The following is a 19,352-nucleotide window of genomic DNA, read 5'->3' as shown; positions in this document are numbered from 1 at the left end:
GCGCCTGAGAGCGTCTTACACGTGTGATGAACCCATCTAACTGCCCAACACATAACACAAAGCTTTGTGTTCTGTGTGGGGCAGTTAGCTGAGTTCACCAGATGTGTTTTGATATGGGTAGGTCAAAAGGTCAAGCCGCATAATAGATTTATAGTTTTTTTTAACATTAAAAAAATAGTATAAAATCAAAAGGTGGGTTTTTGGAAAAAAGAAGCTTTGTGTTATGTGTGGGGCAGTTAGATGGGTTCATCACACGTGTTTTGATATGGGTAGGTCAAAAGGTCAAGCCGCATAATAGATTTATAGCCTTCTTTAACATTAAAAAAATAGTATAAAATCAAAAGGTAGGTTTTTGGAAAAAATAAGCTTTGTGTTATGTGTGCGGCAGTTAGATGGATTCACCAGATGTGTTTTGATATGGGTAGGTCAAAAGGTCAAGCCGCATAATAGATGTATGGCCTTTTTTAACATTAAAAAAATAGTATAAAATCAAAAGGTGGGTTTTTGGAAAAAATAAGCTTTGTGTTATGTGTGGGGCAGTTAGATGGGTTCATCACACGTGTTTTGACATGTAGGTCAAAAGGTCAAGCCGCATAATAGATTTATAGCATTTAACATTAAAAAATTATATAAGATGAAAGGATGTTTTTTTTTAGAGAATAAGCTTTGTGTTATGTGTAGGGCAGTTAGCTGAGTTCACCCTCTGTGTTTTGAAAAGGGTAAGTAAACAGTAATAGTACATAATCGTTTTAAAGCATTTATCAACATTAAAAATGATATAAAATCAAAAGATCTTTTTTTTGTAAAACATTTTTTGCTTTACATAGACAGGCCTTGTAATAACACATCTAAGTTGGTTAGACACAAATTCGTACATCATAGCCAGTGCTAAATAGATCTTTCGAATGTGTCGAATATCCAACGTCCAATATAAAACCAACTTTACCACGGTAAAAAGTATGCTGGAAAACACACATAAAAATGCAGATGCATCTAACATTCAGAATCAGGATGAGAGGAGTTCGACCGGTCCGCAGATCAATCAGATATCCATGATTGTTTAGCCTACTTATTTTTTATATTTTACCCTTTACCCCGCCCCAGACCTTTTTGTCCAGTGATTGAACGATCTTTGCACACATGTGGGTTTGTTGTTTGACGAGGGCAGAAATGTTCAAAATGCATTTGTGCATGGAAAATATTAAATTAATGTATGTTAGTTAACCTATACATAGGCTCTCAATCTAAATGATTTTAGGTAGTCACATCACATCTACCTCATTCAAAATGTTCTGGGGGAGTTCCTCCAGACCCTCCGTCCATGACTACGTCCCACCCACAAATAATCACGAGCCGCCACTGACATCCAACAAATAAGTAGGCCTACGTGTTATTTGGAATTATTTTGTATCTTCTCTCATATCCGCTTAGTTGAAGTGAACAATACAGCCATATTTAATCGCCATCTGAATAATGATAATGAACAGTTTACGGTAGGCCTATAACATAGAAAGATTGACCGCAAAAGCGTATGTAGGTTACATAAACATATCGCCCTATTTCCTTATAGACAAATCCATACCAAACGATATAATTAGGCCTATAGGCTATTTGTTTCACAGTTCACCTAATAAAAAAAGACATTCCCAACGGGCATATGTTTTCGTGTTAAGTCGTGTTGATGACTCCACGCCAGAAATGCATACAAATTTGGGTTCACAACGTTTTTTAGCTAAACGGTGTGTACTTAAGGCCTTTTGCCCAGCAGACTATAGGCCTATTACCGCAGATGGATCTGACATGATGAGGTGGGAGCACAAAAAAATACACTAACCTTCTCAAATCAAAGCTTATTTTATTTTAAAAAGTGAGGAATTGTTGATTACAAGGCAATGCACCATGCATTATCAATAGCGGTGAGTATTTCACTGCTTCTTCCAGAAGGTTCTCTCTCCTCTCCCCGAGTCTCCTCATGACAACACACTGAGAGCCTACAAGTGGCGACTATCCTGGTCAACAGAGAGCCGCTAGTGTTCGTTCCCTATGGGGTTCACCAGAACATGTTGTTGCACACTAGCTGTCAAACATATTACCTGTAAAAGCCCCTCACGTCGGTAGCTTGTGGCGTCCGGCTCTAGGAGGCCTCCAGGAATAATTTGGATGTTTCAGAGAAGTAGCGTCACATATAGGCCTACTGAACGCTCTCCCCCCTCGTTCCCGAGCCGACGTCGCACTGAGTCCTCGAAACACTTCTATATAGTATCGAACGTGTTGTCACCTCTCCATTACACCCCCAGGCTGTCCCCATTGTGACCTCGCTCTGACCCCGCAGCGCAAGGGACAGCTCCTCGCGCGCGTCCCCGCTGGACAGCACGTAGAGGAGGGGGTTGCAGGCGCTGTTGAGGGTGGAGAAGCCCAGAGACACGTAGTACGGCGCGTAGATCCACCTGGAGAAAGCTAAATGAAGCTCATGGTGCTCAGGGTAGTGGGAGAAGGCGGCGCGCACCAGCAGGACCAGGTGGTACGGCGCGAAGCCCACCAGGAACAGCGTCACCACGGCGACCGCCAGCCAGCGCACACGCCTCTTCTGGCCGAGCTGCAGCGAGTGGCTGGCGCGCACCGCGCGCAGGACGCCGTAGTTTGAGGCGGTCAGCAGCGCCAGCGGCACCACGAAGCCCAGGAAGAAGCGCGCGTAGTTGAAGGCCGTGACGTATTGGCTGGGGGTGTGATCCGGCTCGAAGCACCTCATATCTAGCTTGTGATCCGTGTCGCCCTCGCGCATCAAGAAGACGGGCACGTGCGCCGCCATCACCATCACCACGATGGCCGCCGTGATGCCCGCGGCAACGCGTGGGCGCCGCAGGCCACGCGACTCCAGGGCGTAGCGCACGGCCACGTAGCGGTCGCACGAGACGCAGCACAGCAGCAGGATGCTGATGTACATGTTGGTGTAGAAGACAAAGCCGGTGACATGGCAGGCGCGGGAGCCCCAGGCCCACTTGTGGCAGCCGTCGATGTAGAGCGCCCACAGGGGCAGCGTCGACAGGTAGATCAGGTCGCACACAGACAGGCTGCACAGGTAGACCCCCAGCACGTTATTGCGCCGCACCTGCCTCCAGGTGAACCACAAGGTGAGGAGGTTGGCGGGGAAGCCCACGACGAAGACGACGCTGTAGAGGACTACCATGGGGACACGGGCCAGGTCGTACGGCGGATCGCAGGCCGTCGCGTTCCCGGCGGTGGTCGCGTTCCCGGCGGTGGTCGCGTTCCCAGCGGTGGTCGCCTCCGCCTGCATGTCTGCATGGACACACAAGGAGGCGTGGACCGCGGTGAAGATCTCACACCCTTCAGTGCGTCCGGGGGAGCCGACCCACTGCACGCTGCCAAGCCTCGATTGTTTGTCCCAGCCCCGTAGTTTAAGAGACACTGGTCTGATTCAGAGTTCCACACTGTCGACCATGGTATTGGTACATTAGCTCTTCTGAGAAACAATGAGGAAACCAAATAGCACAGGACGCAAAACAATGACAAGTTCCAAGATGTGTCATCACTTCCTGGGGAAATCAAAGCAAATATTCACAGTCACTCTTATCTGATCTCAACCGATCTTTTCTCAATAAGGTAAAGACTTGCTGTTAAAAGTGCTAAAAGTTCAAGATGCTTTTAAAGCCTATTTTCAATGGTAGTTTTCTTTCCTTCATTGTAATGACATCTAATGCCAGAGTGTGGTAAAAAGCATTGCACATATGTGTGTGAGTAAGTGAGTGAGTGAGTGTATGCGTATGCTTTTGGCAGTAGATGCCCTCGTAGTTCCCGTTTGTGAAAGTGCTTCACAAGAAAATTGGTGGAAGTTGGAAGTTGAGCAAGCACTGAATACAACCAACAGATGCATTATATGCACGGGCTGCGCGAGTTACGCAATTATTTTTCTGAATTAATTACATAATTTTCTCAGAATTCAATATCCACATCCCTGGATATTTGAAGGATGCTGACTGTTTTATGGGTTTGTCATTGGAGCGGATGCGTGTTAAACTGCCAAAAATGACCTCTTGACCTAGGCTACATGATGAGGTGGGAGAGAAAAGAAATACGCTAACCATAAGCTTTGTTTCAAATAAAAGCTTATTTTATTAAAAAAAAAAAGTGAGGAATTGTTGATTACAAGGCAATGCACCATGCATTATCAATAGCGGTGAGTATTTCACTGCTTCTTCCCGAAGGTTCTCTCTCCTCTCCCCGAGTCTCCTTATGACAACACACTGAGAGCCTACAAGTGGAGACTATCCTGGTCAACAGAGAGCCACTAGCGTTCGTTCCCTATAGGATTCACTCGAACATGTTGTTGCACGGTAGCTGTCAAACATATAGTAGCCTACCTTTAAAAGCCCCTCACGTCGGTAGCTTGTAGCGTCCGGCTTTAGGAGGCCTCCAGGAATACTTTGGATGTTTCAGAGAAGTAGCGTCACATATAGGCCTACTGAACGCTCTCCCCCCTCGTTCCTGAGCCGCCCTCGCACTGAGTCCTCGAACCACTTCTATATAGTATCGGACGTGTTGTCACCTCTCCTTTACACCCCCCTGTTCCCATTGTGACCTCGCTCTGACCCCGCAGCGCTAGGGACAGCTCCTCGCGCGCGTCCCCGCTGGACAGCACGTAGAGGAGGGGGTTGCAGGCGCTGTTGAGGGTGGAGAAGCCCACAGACACGTAGTACGGCGCGTAGATCCACCTGAAGAAAGCAAATTGCAACGCCTTGTTCTGGGAGTGGGAGAAGGCGGCGCGCACCAGCAGGACCAGGTGGTACGGCGCGAAGCCCACCAGGAACAGCGTCACCACGGCGACCGCCAGCCAGCGCACACGCCTCTTCTGGCCGAGCTGCAGCGAGTGGCTGGCGCGCACCGCGCGCAGGATGCCGCAGTTCGAGGCGGTCAGCAGCGCCAGCGGCACCACGAAGCCCAGGAAGAAGCGCGCGTAGCTGAAGGCCGTGACCGTTCCGCTGGGGTCGTGATCCGGCTCGAAGCACCTCATGTCCGCTTTGTGATCCATTTCGTCCTCGCGTATCAAGAAGACGGGCACGTGCACCGCCATCACCATCGCCACGATGGCCGCCGTGATGCCCGCGGCAACGCGCGGGCGCCGCAGGCCGCGCGACTCCAGGGCGTAGCGCACGGCCACGTAGCGGTCGCACGAGACGCAGCACAGCAGCAGGATGCTGATGTACATGTTGGTGTAGAAGACAAAGCCGGTGACCTGGCAGGTGCGGGAGCCCCAGGCCCACTTGTGGCAGCCGTCGAAGTAGAGCGCCCACAGGGGCAGCGTCGACAGGTAGATCAGGTCGCACACAGACAGGCTGCACAGGTAGACCCCCAGCACGTTCTTGCGCCGCACCTGCCTCCAGGTGAACCACACGGTGAGGAGGTTGGCGGGGAAGCCCACGACGAAGACGACGCTGTAGAGGACTACCATGGGGACACGGGCCTGGTCGTACGGAGGAGCGCAGGCCATCACGTTCCCGGCGGTGGTCGCGTTCCCGGCGGTGGTCGCCTCCGCCTGCATGTCTGTATGGACACCAGAGGTGTCAAAAGTATTCACATTCATTACTCAAGTAGAAGTATAGATACTAGTGTTTAAAAATACTTCTGTAGAAGTTGAAACTCAAGCTTTTTACTTAAGTAAAAGTATAAAAGTACTGGTTTCAAAACTACTTAAAGTATTAAAGTAAAAGTAATGCAAGGGGAAAAAAATGCCATTAAGGACAAAAGCGTAGGCCGTGCCACAGGGGCCTATAGAATTACAATCAGCTTTTTTTGCCAAGTATGCAGACACATACAAGGAATTTGGTCTCTGCATTTATCCCATCTGTGATTTAGTGACACACACAGCACACCTCTATAGCACACTGCCCCACTTCCCCCCAAAAAACATTTTTCTAAAGGCCATCTAATGACTATAATATTAATGTTGAAAAAATTGGGATGCACCTGTTTCAGACAAATTTACACCCATTGAAAATGAACGCAATTAGTACAATTCAAATACATTAAAGAGCCATATATGTGTACTGAATGTGGACGGGCTCTGGTCATGCGCAGGTGCCATGTATCGCGTATAAACCAATAGGGTGCCAGAATGGTATATGTTTCTATTCTCATCCAACCAATCAAATTCACTCTATCCCATGGCGCAAATTATCTGGATGGGTTTTTTTTTGAACGCCGGCGGAATAAAAACAAGCCGAAATTAAATAGGAGTAACGACGCCATTTTTAAAAAGTAAGGAGTAGAAAGTACAGTTAAGTGCGTGAAAATGTAAGAAGTAGAAGTAAAAAGTAGGCTGAAAAATAATTACTCCAGTAAAGTATAGATACCCAAAAGTTCTACTTAAGTAAGGTAACGAAGTATTTGTACTTAGTTACTTGACACCTCTGATGGACACACAAGGAGGCGTGGACCGCGGTGAAGATCTCTCACCCTTTCAGTGCGTCCGGGGATGCCAACCCACTGCACGCTTCCAAGCCTCGATTGTTTGTCCCAGACCCGTAGTTTAAGAGACACCATCTACCATGGTATTGGTACACTAGCTCTGCTGGGGAACAATGAGGAAAACACACAGCACAAGAGGTTAAAACAATTAGAGAAGCTCAAAGATGTGTCATCACTTCCTGGGGAAATCAAACAAATGTTCACAGTCACTCTTATCTGATCACAACCGATCAGTTCTAAATAAGGGACTAGGGACTTGCAGTTAAAAGTGCTAAAAGTTCAAGATGCTTTAAAGCCTATTTGTAATTGTAGTTTTCTTTCCTTCATTGTAATGACATAATCCCAGAGTGTGGTAAAAAGCATTGCCCATGTGTGTGTGAGTGAGTGCATGCGTATGCTTTTGGCAGTGGATGCCCTCGTAGTTCCCGTTTGTGAAAGTGCTTCACAAGAAAATTGGCGGAAGTTGGAAGTTGAGCAAACCCTGAATACAACCAACAGTATTGTGCATTATGTGCAACGGCGTGGGGGTGTAAGGAAGCGTTAAACATAATTCGGAGAACATTCTCTATGAAAAAAATTTGATACACTGTTCTTCTGAAATAATATGATCCCTCAAAAAGCGTCCGAAAAACTCACCTGCATGGATACTGCTGATATCAGCCTAACCCTGCAAAGGGGTTTCATTTTCTTATGTAACATAAGAGAATGCGCCCTTTTTCTTCGACACCTTTTTTTTGTGTGTACGCACGCACGCACACACACACACACACACACACACACACACACACACACACACACACACACACACACACACACACACACACACACACACACACACACACACACACACACGAGGGGTCGATATGGCTGTTCCACCGGTATTATTGAGAAACGCAGGTTTACTCAACAGGGGGATAACCACATAATACAGGAAATCCCTTCTACCACCTTAAAAAATGACTAAGATGACGGGGGGGGGGGGCGTCTGGCTCTGGGAGGCCTCCAGGACGTCTTGGATGTCACAGTTTCAGAGTAGTAGAGTCACATATCCTGGCCGTTCTTCCCCCCTCGTGAAAAAACGGAAACTGCTCAATGGCGCAGGGCAACATCAAGGAGAGAATTGCTTCTGCATCATGGGAGCCAGCCACGCCCAAGTGCATGACGTGCCGGGTTCAGAAATATTTGTTTGTTGTCCTCGTAGGTCTACTCTATGGGCTCGAAGCACTTCATATCCAGCCCGCAATTCGCCCTCGCGCGTCACAAAGAAGCGCCGGCGGCGCCAACACCATCGCCGCAATGGCCGCCGTGATGCCCGCAGACCGCGCAAATACAGGGCTCAGTGCGTGTCTGTGCATGTTCATGTGCTTTGGGCGGTTTCCCTCGTAGTTCCTGTTTCTGGGGTATGAAAGTGCTTCAAAAAAAATTAGTGGCAGGAAGTTGAGCAAGCCCTGAATACAACCAACAGTATTTTGCATTATATGCACCGGAAGCACCGAATTTTCTCAGAATTCGGAGAACATTTTCTATTAAAATGGATGCACTGTTCTTCGGAATTAATGTGTTCCCTCAAAAAGCGTACAAGAAAATCGCGTGCATGGATATTGTTGAACCCTGTAAAGGGGATTCATTCTCTTATGTAAAATAAGAGAATGCATTTCAGATGCAAATCTGAAAGATAATAGCCAAACGCTTCTGAAGCTGTCTTGTGTTTGGCCTATAGATAATACCCAACCCCTACAATAACTAATAGACCCAACTTTTATAGGCTATTTAACAATAGACGCATATAATTTTACGGTAGGCCTACGTTGCTGTGCATAGGCTGCTGTAGATAGAGCGAATGAATATAACCTTTAATCCATCTGCATGCACAATATATAGTTGTAGGCTACTGCATCCAGTATAATGGGAAAGGTTAATTACAAAACCAAACGTGCACCTTTTGTGCAATAGGTCAAACTGTTTTAAACTGCCTTGACAAGTCTGCACTGCAACCAATAGTTAATGTATAGGCCTACTAACCAATTGTGCAATAGTGGATTATCCGTTTAAAAAAATCAAAATGATCATTCAAAGTCAAGCTATTTTACCTGCGTGAGGTACAACAAAGGACGACATTTGGCAGCATTGGAAAAACATTTTGTAGACGTTTGCTGTTGCAAGTTTTTCTCAACGAATAACCTAAAATCAACATTGCGTGTCCGCGGGGGTCTATGTGGGTGTTCCACCGCCCTGGTATTATTGAGAAACGCTGGTCTACTTAATGGACTTTGAGAGGATAACAACGACAACTAGGACTGCCTGTAGTCAAAAAAGGTATTCACGGCCAACTTGTCCTCAAGCAATTCAAGGGGGCAGTCCCCGAAAACACACTCACACATCCCCACAACCTCGCTCGTGGGCGTGAACATACACATAGCTGAGATAGGGGCAGGCCAAAAAAAGTGAGTATTTTCTGTTATTGTTTTTGTTTACACCGTTGCTGTTATTGCGACTGTTAACAAAATAGAAATGGCCATGATCTCATTTTAGTCGTATTAGCAAAATCGATCAATCAGTAATTTGGTGAAACATACAATAGTTCATAAATTCTTTATTGAAATGCAAAATGAATCCCAGTTATGACTTAATCACGTCAGATTGAAAAGTTCACTCTATACATACAGTACATACATAAGGTAAACATATATACATACAGTATATACATATTTACAGACCAGGAACCGGAGGTGCAATCACACGCAGGAGTTGTTTTTCGACACACAACTGTTGGTCAGGATGTGGTCCAAACCTCAGTTCTTCCAACGGATTTGCTGAGTAAAAATGTAACCGTCAAGACATCATCACAGCCTGGTCTGATCGCCTTTGAATACAGAGATTGTGTGTGTCTGTATCGAATGTGTAGCGTGTGTGTGTTTCTTACAGAGTTGTTGAGCACGTCCGCTATCTTCTTGTGTTCCGCGGAGCTCATGTCAAACTTCTTTTGGTATCCTAGCAACTGCTTCTTGTCCTTTGTGTCTCGGTACGTCTGATAGGACCAGACACGCATCAATCACAGCCATACAGATGCTGAGTTTAAAATTATACTACAAAGTGTGTATGATGCACGTCTCACGTTGATGATGACGTCATGGCATTTAAACTTGTGGGCCATGTTGATCTTGAGCTCCAGGTCCTCCAGCAGGTTGACATACACCTCCAACACCTGGGGATCAGGGGGAGAAGCACTTCAACTCACCGGTCACTCAGAAACCACCCCTCACTCTCTGAGGCCCCGTCCATACGGGCAAAAGCAATCTTTTCCCCTCCGTTTTCCTTTGATGCGTTTCAGGAATTTCTCCGTAAAGACGGACTCATTGCGAAAACGCATCGAGCTGTAGTAACGCTGTAGTAAATATTCAAGACGCTGATTCTCCACAGAAAAAGTGGAGTGCATCAAGCCTGCGCGCTGCATACAAACATTCAGTCGAGGAGGATATAGCAGGAGTTGAACCTTTTAGATTGAGCAGAAATACTTACCTGCCCAAGTGTGTTGTTTGTACTGGCCCAGGTGTGTTGTTATTACCTGCCCAGGTGAGTTGTTATTACCTGCCCAGGTGAGTTGTTATTACCTGCCCAGGTGAGTTGTTATTACCTGCCCAGGTGTGTTGTTATTACCTGCCCAGGTGTGTCGTTATTACCTGCCCAGGTGTGTTGTTATTACCTGCCCAGCTGTGTTGTTATTATCTGTACAGCTGTGTTGTTATTATCTGTACAGCTGTGTTCCTACCTGTACAGGTAACCTGTTTTTACCTTTGCAGGTGTGTTGCTGTTACCTGGACAGGTGCGTTGTTCTTGTGGAGGATGTCTAGCACCCTCTGGAAGGCGACAGGGGACTTCTTCTTGGTGAAGCCGAGCCAGTTCCTGGTGGTGAACAAGGAGTCCACGTCCGTCCACGCCTTCAGCTTAGCCCGGGCCGCGAGGGCGGTCAGGAAATACTGCTTCTCAGCCAACTGGAAGACACACAGAGGTCAGGACATTATATCAGTATAACACTGGAATATATATAAATATATAACACACACACACACACACACACACACACACACACACACACACACACACACACACACACACACACACACACACACACACACACACACACACACACACACACACACACACACACACCCCTAACCTTGAAGGTTCTGCGGATGTTGGCAGGACTACTGTAGGTTCCCTGGAAGGAGGCAGACAGGCCGCACAGTTAGACACGGTTCAATATTATTCAGAATTAATTCATAACGGTGCAGCTCTGCCTCAATATGGAAAGTAGGCTAAAGGGACAGCAGAAGGTTAAGGTAAGGGTAGAGGGTTTAGGGTAAGGATAAGGTTTAGGAGGTAATAGTTAGTAAGGGGTGGGTTAGGGTACCCTCTGTAGTAGTTGTAGAATGTTGGTGTATTTTAGTGTCTCTCAGGCCAGTGCCTCTCCAACTGATAGGAGGCGTTACTTCCAACAGAAGTATCAGTAGTAGGGGGTGGTGATGAGGGGTTAGGGGAAGAGATAGACCGATGTTTTTTTAAAATATTAATTAACAGAAAAAGGGGAGATATTGGCGTCAATATTTTGAATAATACAAACTCCAACACTTAACTTAATTTAAATGCCTTTAAAGAGCCCATGCCATTAAAATCACATTTTTCCTATTGTTTGTTAAATAACATAGGTCTGAATAAGTTTGTGAGCTGTGGTAAGTTTGAAATCTATGCAGTTTGTCTGCTGAATGCAATAGGCAATGAAAGGAAAAAGGCAGAAGAAATGAGCCGATCTGGATAAGGTGACACTGTGACGTAGCGTTGTCAAATTATTATTCATGGCCCTGCCCACTTGGTTGGTTCGTAACCACCCACAAGAATTCTGAAGGAGTCGTGATTGAGCTAGTGCTAAATGCTAATACGTGTACGGTAGTTGCTTAGTTTGTAGTAACAGGCTTGTTACAGAATTTTGAATGCAATGGCAGAACGACATCGAACTACATGAACTGCGACATGCTGCCTGCCGCCGGTGGCACCACCGCCGCGAAGCACCACCGCCCGGCAGCGGGCAGCCGGGCGGTGGTGCCTCGCGCCGGCAGCAGGCAGCAGGCAGCGCACGGTTCTGTCTACTACAGATTGATGTGGAAGTGGAAGAACCAGAGACGTCGGAGAACCCGACGAAGTCCTTTGTGATTAATTATATCGTCTGGACGTGCACACAGCTTTGGGCCGTGATAATATGTATTATTTGATATAGATATATATGTATTATATGATATTATTTAGATATAGAGCTCCAGGACTGTAACGCAAGTGTTGTACACTTCCTTGTTATTTGGATAACCGTTGGATAACCTGCTGTTGGTGTGATGGCGCATCACACGTCGGACTATGATAATTGACTATGATAATGATATGCGCCATCACACCAACAGCAGAACGGTTATCCAAATAACAAGGAAGTGTACAACACTTGCGTTACAGTCCTGGAGCTCTGCTCTATATCTAAATAATATCATATAATACATGGCTATCTATATCAAATAATACATATTATCACGGCCAAAAGCTGTGTGCGCGTCCAGACGATATAATGAATCACAAAGGACTTTGTCGGGTTCTCCGACGTCTCTGGTTCTACCACATCCACATCAATCTGAAGTAGACGCGGTCGTTTGAGATTCATAATAACCTATCGTCTGGAGGCTCACACAGCTTTTGGCCGTGATAATATATATTATATATTATATGATATAGATATCTATGTATAATATGGGTTTCTAAGAGCCATTGCGATACATCCACCGTAAACAGAGCGCATGGTACCGTGGCTACAAGCTGCTCAGGGCCAGGTGATAATATATATTATATATTATATGATATAGATATCTATGTATAATATGGGTTTCTACGAGCCATTGCGATACATCCACCGTAAACAGAGCTCATGGTACTGTCAGTGGCTACAAGCTGCTCAGGGCCACACCCCCACCCCCCTCCTTGACCTGCCTTGACACGCCCACCGTATACAGAGCGCATGGTAGTAGGCTACAAGCTGCTCAGGGCCACACCCCCACCCCCCTCCTTGACCTGCCTTGACACGCCCACCGAAACAGCGCGGGGGAAGCTCAATGTGCGACTGTTTCGGAGTGACTGTAACTCTGCACCACAGCTGAATTTCGGGGACGTCTTTGAATACTGTGTTTGTGGCCCACTAATACCTATATTAAAGCATCATAAAATAGAATGGCATGGGATCTTTAAGCATATTTGATAAACACAACAGCTTATCAGATTAGAAATATTTTTAAGTGTCCGTCACTCCGTCAAGGGACAACGGAGACGGCAAGGGTCATGGTAGTAAATAGTTTGCTTTTAGCAATCACATTTTTTGCTTTTAAAGCATTATTGCGTTGCGCATCCGGCACCACGACGGAGAACTGAGGGCTCGAGGCGTCACCGTGGGTACGCAGTTGGATAGCGCACTACGCAGTTGTAGAAGTATAACCACGGCTTAACGTGCTTCCCTGCAATAAAACTGGACTGAATTGAGTTTATTAGGTTTTTACTCTCTCACTCACACACAGACTTCTACTATCACGGACTAGTTCCATATCGATATTATCAGCTACCTTGTTTCGAGTGATTAACAGGCACGCCTGGACGGACTGGGAGCGAGCAGAGCTGCCGCTTATGTTTATATAACGTTAATGGGCTGGCTTACAGTAATGTTAATAGTAGTTGTGAGTTGTAGAGGACTGGGATGTTTATTACAATTTTGGGAGAGTCTGCTGCCTTAACTTACCTCGAAACCAAACCAGACAAAACGTTTTCTCCTCTCCGCCGTGTGTGTGTGAGCACTGTGCATGCGCAGCTTTCACTGCTGATTGGCTGTTACCCGTCGCGGCTCTGCGTGTAACCAGAGCGTGTAACCAATCAGATGGTGCTGTGGGTGGGACAATGCTGGAGACAGCGTAGTGACAGCAGACAGAGAGGCGCGGCCGCATCAGAGCCAAAATAACCCAGTCTTAAATTGATCTCTTATCGGCCGTCGGATAAAAAAAAAAAAGGCTGATGCCGATATGCGACAAAATGCCGAATATCAGCGCCGGAAATTGGCCCGGCCGATATCGGTCAATCCCTGGTCAGGGTTAAGGGGGTTAAGGTGGTTAGGGGTCAGGGTAAAGGGGGCTCGGGTACCTCTGGTTCGCTGTAGTGGTAGAAGCAGGAGTAGTAGAGGGTGGTGATGAGGGGCATGTTGAGGATGGAAGCCTTCCTGGGGAACCTCTTGAAGACGTCCGACTGCCCGGTCCTCTCCACCTGCTTATCGTTCTCCTAGGTCACCCCGGGGACGGTCAGGCAGGTTGACGAGGGTCGAGGATTCAAACTCTGATAGAGAAACTGCCACGACAACGTGCTCTTTTGTGGAGCGTGTAGAACGGCAGCTTGACACCGAGCTGGAGCCTTTCCAGTGAAAGCGTGGGGTGCAGAGCAGAGCTCACCTCTATGATGATCTGCCTCTCCAGGAGCGTGTAGTGGTCCTGGACATGGAGCGAGTCCTCTGGGGAGAAGGGCAAGCTGTGGACAGATCCAGACAAAGACAGGCTTATTTACGTGGTACCCTTCATGCATACATGCCACTGAGAGCTGCCCAGTACCACGTACTGGGGGTGGACAATGAGAGCAATATGGCAGACATTCAGTTCCTCTCCCATGCTTGGATTTTTAACTACTACATGTGAACCTGGCTGTTCTGCAGTCGCCACCGTCCATTTGCAGATACATGTTTCCGGCCTAGTTTCACCACAAGCAAATTTTCACAGAAAAAGGAACGACTTATTTATTGTTGGAAACAAAAAAGTGCAGATGCAAAAAAAAGCGCAGAAAGCATGATCAATACTGTCAAAAATACAGATGCTCCACTTTTCTCTCCCACATCTTAGGATATCCTTTTTATTGTGTCTCTTGGCCAAGTTTTGAAGCAGGATATATAATGAAATAATCCAAAATAAAGTCTTTGCCGTTGCATTGTTATTCATACTGAAACAGGTTTCATTACCACAATTGTGGCTTTTCAGGGTAGAATGTGGGCCCCCGCACTGAAATATTATAAAACAGGAAGCTTATTTTTTTGCAGAAATAAGCAGCTGTGGTGGTGCATTAAAAGAAAGGCACCTCTCAACAGCAGTTCATCTACTTAGACAAGCAAGACTTGTCTAAGTAGGCAAATTACATGTTAGAGGCACAGCATTGTAGGCCAGACAATCTGAGCCTATCCCAAACATACAATGAATCACCAGCAGCTCAGCTTTTATGTTCTTACTTTCTTATGATTGTGAAAGAAATCTGGTATTTTCCAGTGAAAACTGATGAAATGTAAACGCTGCATTAATCATAGCAGAGGCAGCGCAACGTACCCGAGGCAGGTCTTGAGGAAGTCTCTGCGCTTGTTTTCATCAGTGATGGTCAGGTGATGTTTATACTGCAGCAGCTACACACCACGAGACACACACACACCTACCACCCATCATACACCACCTACCAACACTTCTCACATACTTTTAATATAAAGTATAAAATAAAAAAAAATCATCCAATAGTACAGGATGATGTGACTATGGGTTTGAAGGCAACAGTAAATATGGGGACGGAAGATAACAGTAGTAACAGGAGATTGTAGGTTGAAGAAAGTTCTAGCAACGTAGAAACGATAGAGTAGAGGAGGTATTACAATATTAATACTTGAGGTAGTAAAGGTTGACCGTATTATTGTCGTGACAGCAGAGGCAGTACAACAGAAGTGAAATTAGAAGTTGTATAATAAGATAGTGTTACAGTACATACCGCCTCATCCTCAGTCCGGCCCAAAGCCCTGTAGGCGAAAAACAGGGGATGCCTTAAGATATAATAATATAGATATAATATTATAATAATATATTACAACATAATACCTCCTAATCTTAACAAGCCCACACTGCAGCAGCTACACATTATTAATTAAATGTGTATATATAATTAAATGTGTGTGTATATATATATATATATATATATATATATATATAAATTATAATTAATAATCACTAATAATGCCAGACAATAAACTAATAATAATATTAGTAGTATTACACACAATAATGAAGTTGCAACATTTTCTGGATAAGGGTTAGGACATAAGGGAAGGGTTGGGTTAATGTATGACGCAGGTTAGGGTTATGGGTTTTGGGTTATGAGTTGACCTCTGACCTGAAGAGGTCCAGTAGGACTTTCTGCTCCCCGCTCTCCTTTAGGTAGTGGATGTAGTGTCGCAGGGCTGTCTCCCTGCCAACCAGCTCTCGGAACAGAACCTCTACACAGGGGAACAGGGCAGATGATAAGACCAGCAGCTCTACAGAGTTAACGGAGTGGACACTAGGACCTCGGTGGTGAGCCTTCAGATCCAGTGAGCTACACTACTTTAACAATTACAATGACAATTTAACTAATTGTGTGGTTGACTGGTAATACTGGAGCCTGGAGGAAACATACCTTTACACAAAGATCTCTTCAAATAGATTAATATCTGAAATGGAGGGAAAATGTTGCGTCAATAAAATCAAAAAGATGATTCTGATGACGATGAGGGAAATGAGGAAGACCTACAGCTGTGATGATGTTCCCGTCGTGCCCGTCGACAGCCTTGTCCAATAGGAGCATCTTGTCCTGCAGCGACTGGAACCGTTCCAGAGAAACCACCTGCACAATGAACACAACAAGGCATAGTAAACAATACTGGTGACTGGCAGATGCTGCCTGCATTTTATACACCACCTATCGCATTTTCAACTATACGATACTGGCCCGGTTAGGCATGGAGGCTGGGATTTCCATTTAAATTACAACCTTGCTTCCCGCTTGAAGGCCTGTCCTAACTAAGATTACTCGCTTGTCTTGAGTCGATGACACCACACTCACAATTGTATCCTCTATTCAGTTATTATTATTATTATTATACTTATATCTATATTCCTACAATTTGAGGGACAACTTCTTGCTCCGAACAGCAACCAGGGCTGATGAGACAAAACAACAGTCCACTTGGAGTGGCCCGACCTCGAAGAAGGTTCATCTTCGGTGAGGTACGGTACGGTAAAGAACGCTTAAACTGGTAGCGGTAACGCAAATCAGCGCGGCACGGTACGACAAAAAGTGCAAATGTAAAACCATGACTTTCTAACCTGCTTCTAGCTAATCTGCTAGACTAGTGTCCGCTTCAGGTACTTCTGCATACACGCACGCAGGCTGTACAGTATAGCCTTCTTGATCCTTAAATCTGTGGAGGTATTCCTACCTTTCCCTGTTGCATTTTCAGGATGGTCTCTTGAGGGGACCAGTTACTGATGTAGTCCTGCAAAGGGTACGAATAAAATCACTTTTAGGGGAAAAACTTTGAAGTACATCATTCTTCATGACCATGCTTAGAAGATACTAACCTTGTATTCACATTTTGGTTTCCGTAGCTCTGGTGCGTAATGTCTGGCAGGTGTGTCGCTGAATGCTACAGAATCACAAATCATCCGATTAGTTAGTAGAACCTTCTAGAATCTGGTCTTTAGAAGCTTCTGCACCAGCACATGGACTGAGCTGGAAGGATACCAGAAATATGCTCAGTAAGACTATTACACATATACTTAAATCACTTTTCACTCTTTTAGTGTGTTTGATGAAAAGAATCATGATAGATTCATCGACATTCAAGACTACCACACACATTTCTAGCGACATACAGGTTCAATTCTAACCTGCAGTGCTATGCTACATGTCATTCCATCTCTTCTTCAACCCAATGTCGTCAGTCTTTCCTCTCATGGTCACAAAGACCATGAAAACGTGTTTAAAAACGGATGATTTACTCACAATCACTAGAGGACAGCATGCCGCCTACTTTGGTCTTTGCTGAAGAGCAGAGAGAGAGATTATGTTGTGGACAAAGAACAAAGAAGTGACTCAAAACAAGATATGAGAGTCATGCCTTTAAAGATTCTACTGGTTTAGGGTTAGGGTATGATGCAGTGTACTGTACTGTGCTGTACCTTTGAAGAGGGAGCTGAGGGAATATACAGAGTTATTCTTGGGTAGGGAAGGCGAAGCACTGATCTTGGGGAAGCCTAGCTCTCTGCTGTCCCCTGCTGGCCGGAGTTTGGACGCCGTCTCCTTCACGGACCAGGAGATACCTGGCGATAACAGTAGCAGAAACATGGCCGATCAGCGTCCATTAATTCACCTGTTCCCTATATAGTGCAATAGGGCGTCAACATTGTGCAGTGTAATTTCAGGGACAAATCTGGTTCCCTATTCGACAGAACAATCATCATTTGATAGACTTACAACCAATAAAAGCAAAAAAAAAGTGTGAGCCACTCATCTTAATTCCTTACCCTGCGTTCACACCAAAAGATGCATTTGCTGCCCGAACGCGTTGACGCCTGAGTTTTGCGGCGCGTCAAATCAAGTTTTGCGGCGCGTCAAACTTTTGACGCGCGTCAAAAGTTGAAATATTTCAACTCGAGCAGCATTTGACGCGCCGCAAAATACGTGAACGCGCCCTTCGCCCGTGCCCGGCAGCGGGCACAGGCATGCCGCGCCGCAAATCAGCAGCAACGCGTCTCTACATTCACTTTGAATGGGATCACGACGCGCGTCAACTTTTGGCGCTCCCATAGGGAACCACCCTGTAGGGTAAAGTCGTCATATCAAACCAGTCCCATACTGGATGGAACGGTTGTGATTGTCCCAACCCGGGCCGGGACTACTGGAAATCTGTCTGACCGGAGGGAGGCCATACTCATATGCCATGGCAAATAAAACATGAGCTGGCAGATTCTTCTGGTTCCCAGGCTAGGTTAGTTAGTGGACTATATAGTGTTCAGTGTAGTGAAAAGGAATGAGGGAAATAGCAAACGACTTCAGACACGGCCTTTGTTACATTTCGGCTTCCCCACTAAAAACCAAAAAAAATCTGAAGGCTTCTTACTTCCGACTGGCTCTCCGCTCCAGCTGACCTTCTCCACGTCATCGTCATCATCGTCTTCATCCGCTAGGGCGGAAATGCTGTTCACAGCCTTTTTGGACTCTTTTAGCTGCCCTCACAAAACAATGAAATGTTCATGGTTTCAAGCTTATGTATGTGTGTAAATTTGTTTAGTGTGGCAGGTCTCATCATTTCTTACCCGTGTATAATCGTCATCCTCCTCGTCGAAGGTGAAAGCCAGCGTAAACTTGCTGCTGTTCCAGTAATCATCTTCGTCTGCTTTGGCCCTCGACATCTGAAATCAAGACAGCAGTCTTCTGCTTATTCATGATACATTACATCCCCTAGCCTAGATCAACCTGCATGGACATCTAACACATGTCGTTGGCTAAACAAAGAGTGCTTGTGTAGCTATGCATGTATTCGCTACTATTAGTAATACCTCGCACACAGGGGAAACACACCCCGAATACATCTGTTTATGTCTTTGAAAGGTAGGCTACAAGTAAACATGTCAGATTGCTAACACGGATATGGGACAGGAACTACCTTATATCGGGCAGATAATCGAATATAAATTGGACCTACGAGACGCGTACAATGAAAATAGATTTGCTGAACGTTGAATGTCAGTAGATAATATCAATAACATAATGACATACGGAGGAGAATGAAGAAGAATCAAGATCCAGCAGTTTACCTTTTGCAGCTTCAGATCGCGCAGTGCGTTCTGGGAGATGTAGTCATCACGTCATTACCACAGTACGATGACGGGAAGACAAGAAGGACAACTTTGCCATAAATTAGATGCGCATATTTACTCAGGCGGATAGTCAACGTAACAGTT

At 45.7% G+C, this 19,352-nt stretch overlaps 2 protein-coding genes and 1 pseudogene across 5 annotated transcripts; all 3 read right to left on the bottom strand.

The window, feature by feature from the left end:
* Positions 1-1,835: 1,835 nt before the first annotated feature.
* LOC115534900 (probable G-protein coupled receptor 132) lies at positions 1,836-6,566 on the bottom strand. Of its 2 annotated transcripts, none has more exons than XM_030346190.1 (2): positions 6,472-6,566; positions 1,836-3,297 (listed from the first exon to the last, which is right to left on the bottom strand). In XM_030346190.1, exon 2 carries the CDS (start codon positions 3,293-3,295, stop codon positions 2,192-2,194), a length of 1,104 nt encoding a protein of 367 aa, XP_030202050.1. In that variant the 5' UTR covers positions 3,296-3,297; positions 6,472-6,566; the 3' UTR covers positions 1,836-2,191. The 2 variants fall into 2 exon arrangements, with proteins under 2 accessions (XP_030202050.1, XP_030202051.1); XM_030346191.1 differs by lacking the exon at positions 6,472-6,566 and adding an exon at positions 4,380-4,518.
* LOC115534901 (probable G-protein coupled receptor 132 pseudogene) lies at positions 4,108-6,583 on the bottom strand (annotated as a pseudogene).
* A 2,476-nt stretch (positions 6,584-9,059) lies between these two features.
* vipas39 (VPS33B interacting protein, apical-basolateral polarity regulator, spe-39 homolog) lies at positions 9,060-19,340 on the bottom strand. Of its 3 annotated transcripts, none has more exons than XM_030346185.1 (19): positions 19,206-19,340; positions 18,705-18,800; positions 18,509-18,614; positions 17,568-17,708; positions 17,392-17,430; positions 16,968-17,032; positions 16,826-16,882; positions 16,138-16,230; positions 16,024-16,057; positions 15,742-15,844; positions 15,343-15,370; positions 14,916-14,989; positions 14,001-14,076; positions 13,699-13,833; positions 10,661-10,702; positions 10,299-10,475; positions 9,599-9,688; positions 9,407-9,511; positions 9,060-9,296 (listed from the first exon to the last, which is right to left on the bottom strand). In XM_030346185.1, the coding sequence occupies exons 2-19, from the start codon at positions 18,798-18,800 to the stop codon at positions 9,276-9,278; spliced, it is 1,482 nt and encodes a 493-aa protein (XP_030202045.1). In that variant the 5' UTR covers positions 19,206-19,340; the 3' UTR covers positions 9,060-9,275. The 3 variants fall into 3 exon arrangements, with proteins under 3 accessions (XP_030202045.1, XP_030202046.1, XP_030202044.1); XM_030346186.1 differs by lacking the exon at positions 19,206-19,340 and adding an exon at positions 19,168-19,190; XM_030346184.1 differs by lacking the exon at positions 19,206-19,340 and adding an exon at positions 18,948-18,969.
* Positions 19,341-19,352: the final 12 nt, after the last annotated feature.

Source organism: Gadus morhua, chromosome 21 (assembly GCF_902167405.1).
Source record: "Gadus morhua chromosome 21, gadMor3.0, whole genome shotgun sequence".
Classification (NCBI taxonomy): Eukaryota; Metazoa; Chordata; class Actinopteri; order Gadiformes; family Gadidae; genus Gadus; species Gadus morhua.
This window is presented reverse-complemented; position numbering and strand designations above follow the sequence as displayed.

Excerpts from the sequence above, each read along its gene's own strand:
- LOC115534900 (XM_030346190.1), bottom strand. The coding sequence starts at position 3,295 with ATGCAGGCGGAGGCGACCACCGCTGGGAACGCGACCACCGCCGGGAAC.
- vipas39 (XM_030346185.1), bottom strand. The coding sequence starts at position 18,800 with ATGTCGAGGGCCAAAGCAGACGAAGATGATTACTGGAACAGCAGCAAG. Across the intron at positions 17,709-18,508 it reads GAGCGGAGAGCCAGTCGGAA|GTATCTCCTGGTCCGTGAAG; the intron begins GTAAGAAGCCTT and ends TGTTATCGCCAG. Across the intron at positions 15,845-16,023 it reads GAAGAGATCTTTGTGTAAAG|AGGTTCTGTTCCGAGAGCTG; the intron begins GTATGTTTCCTC and ends TCCCCTGTGTAG.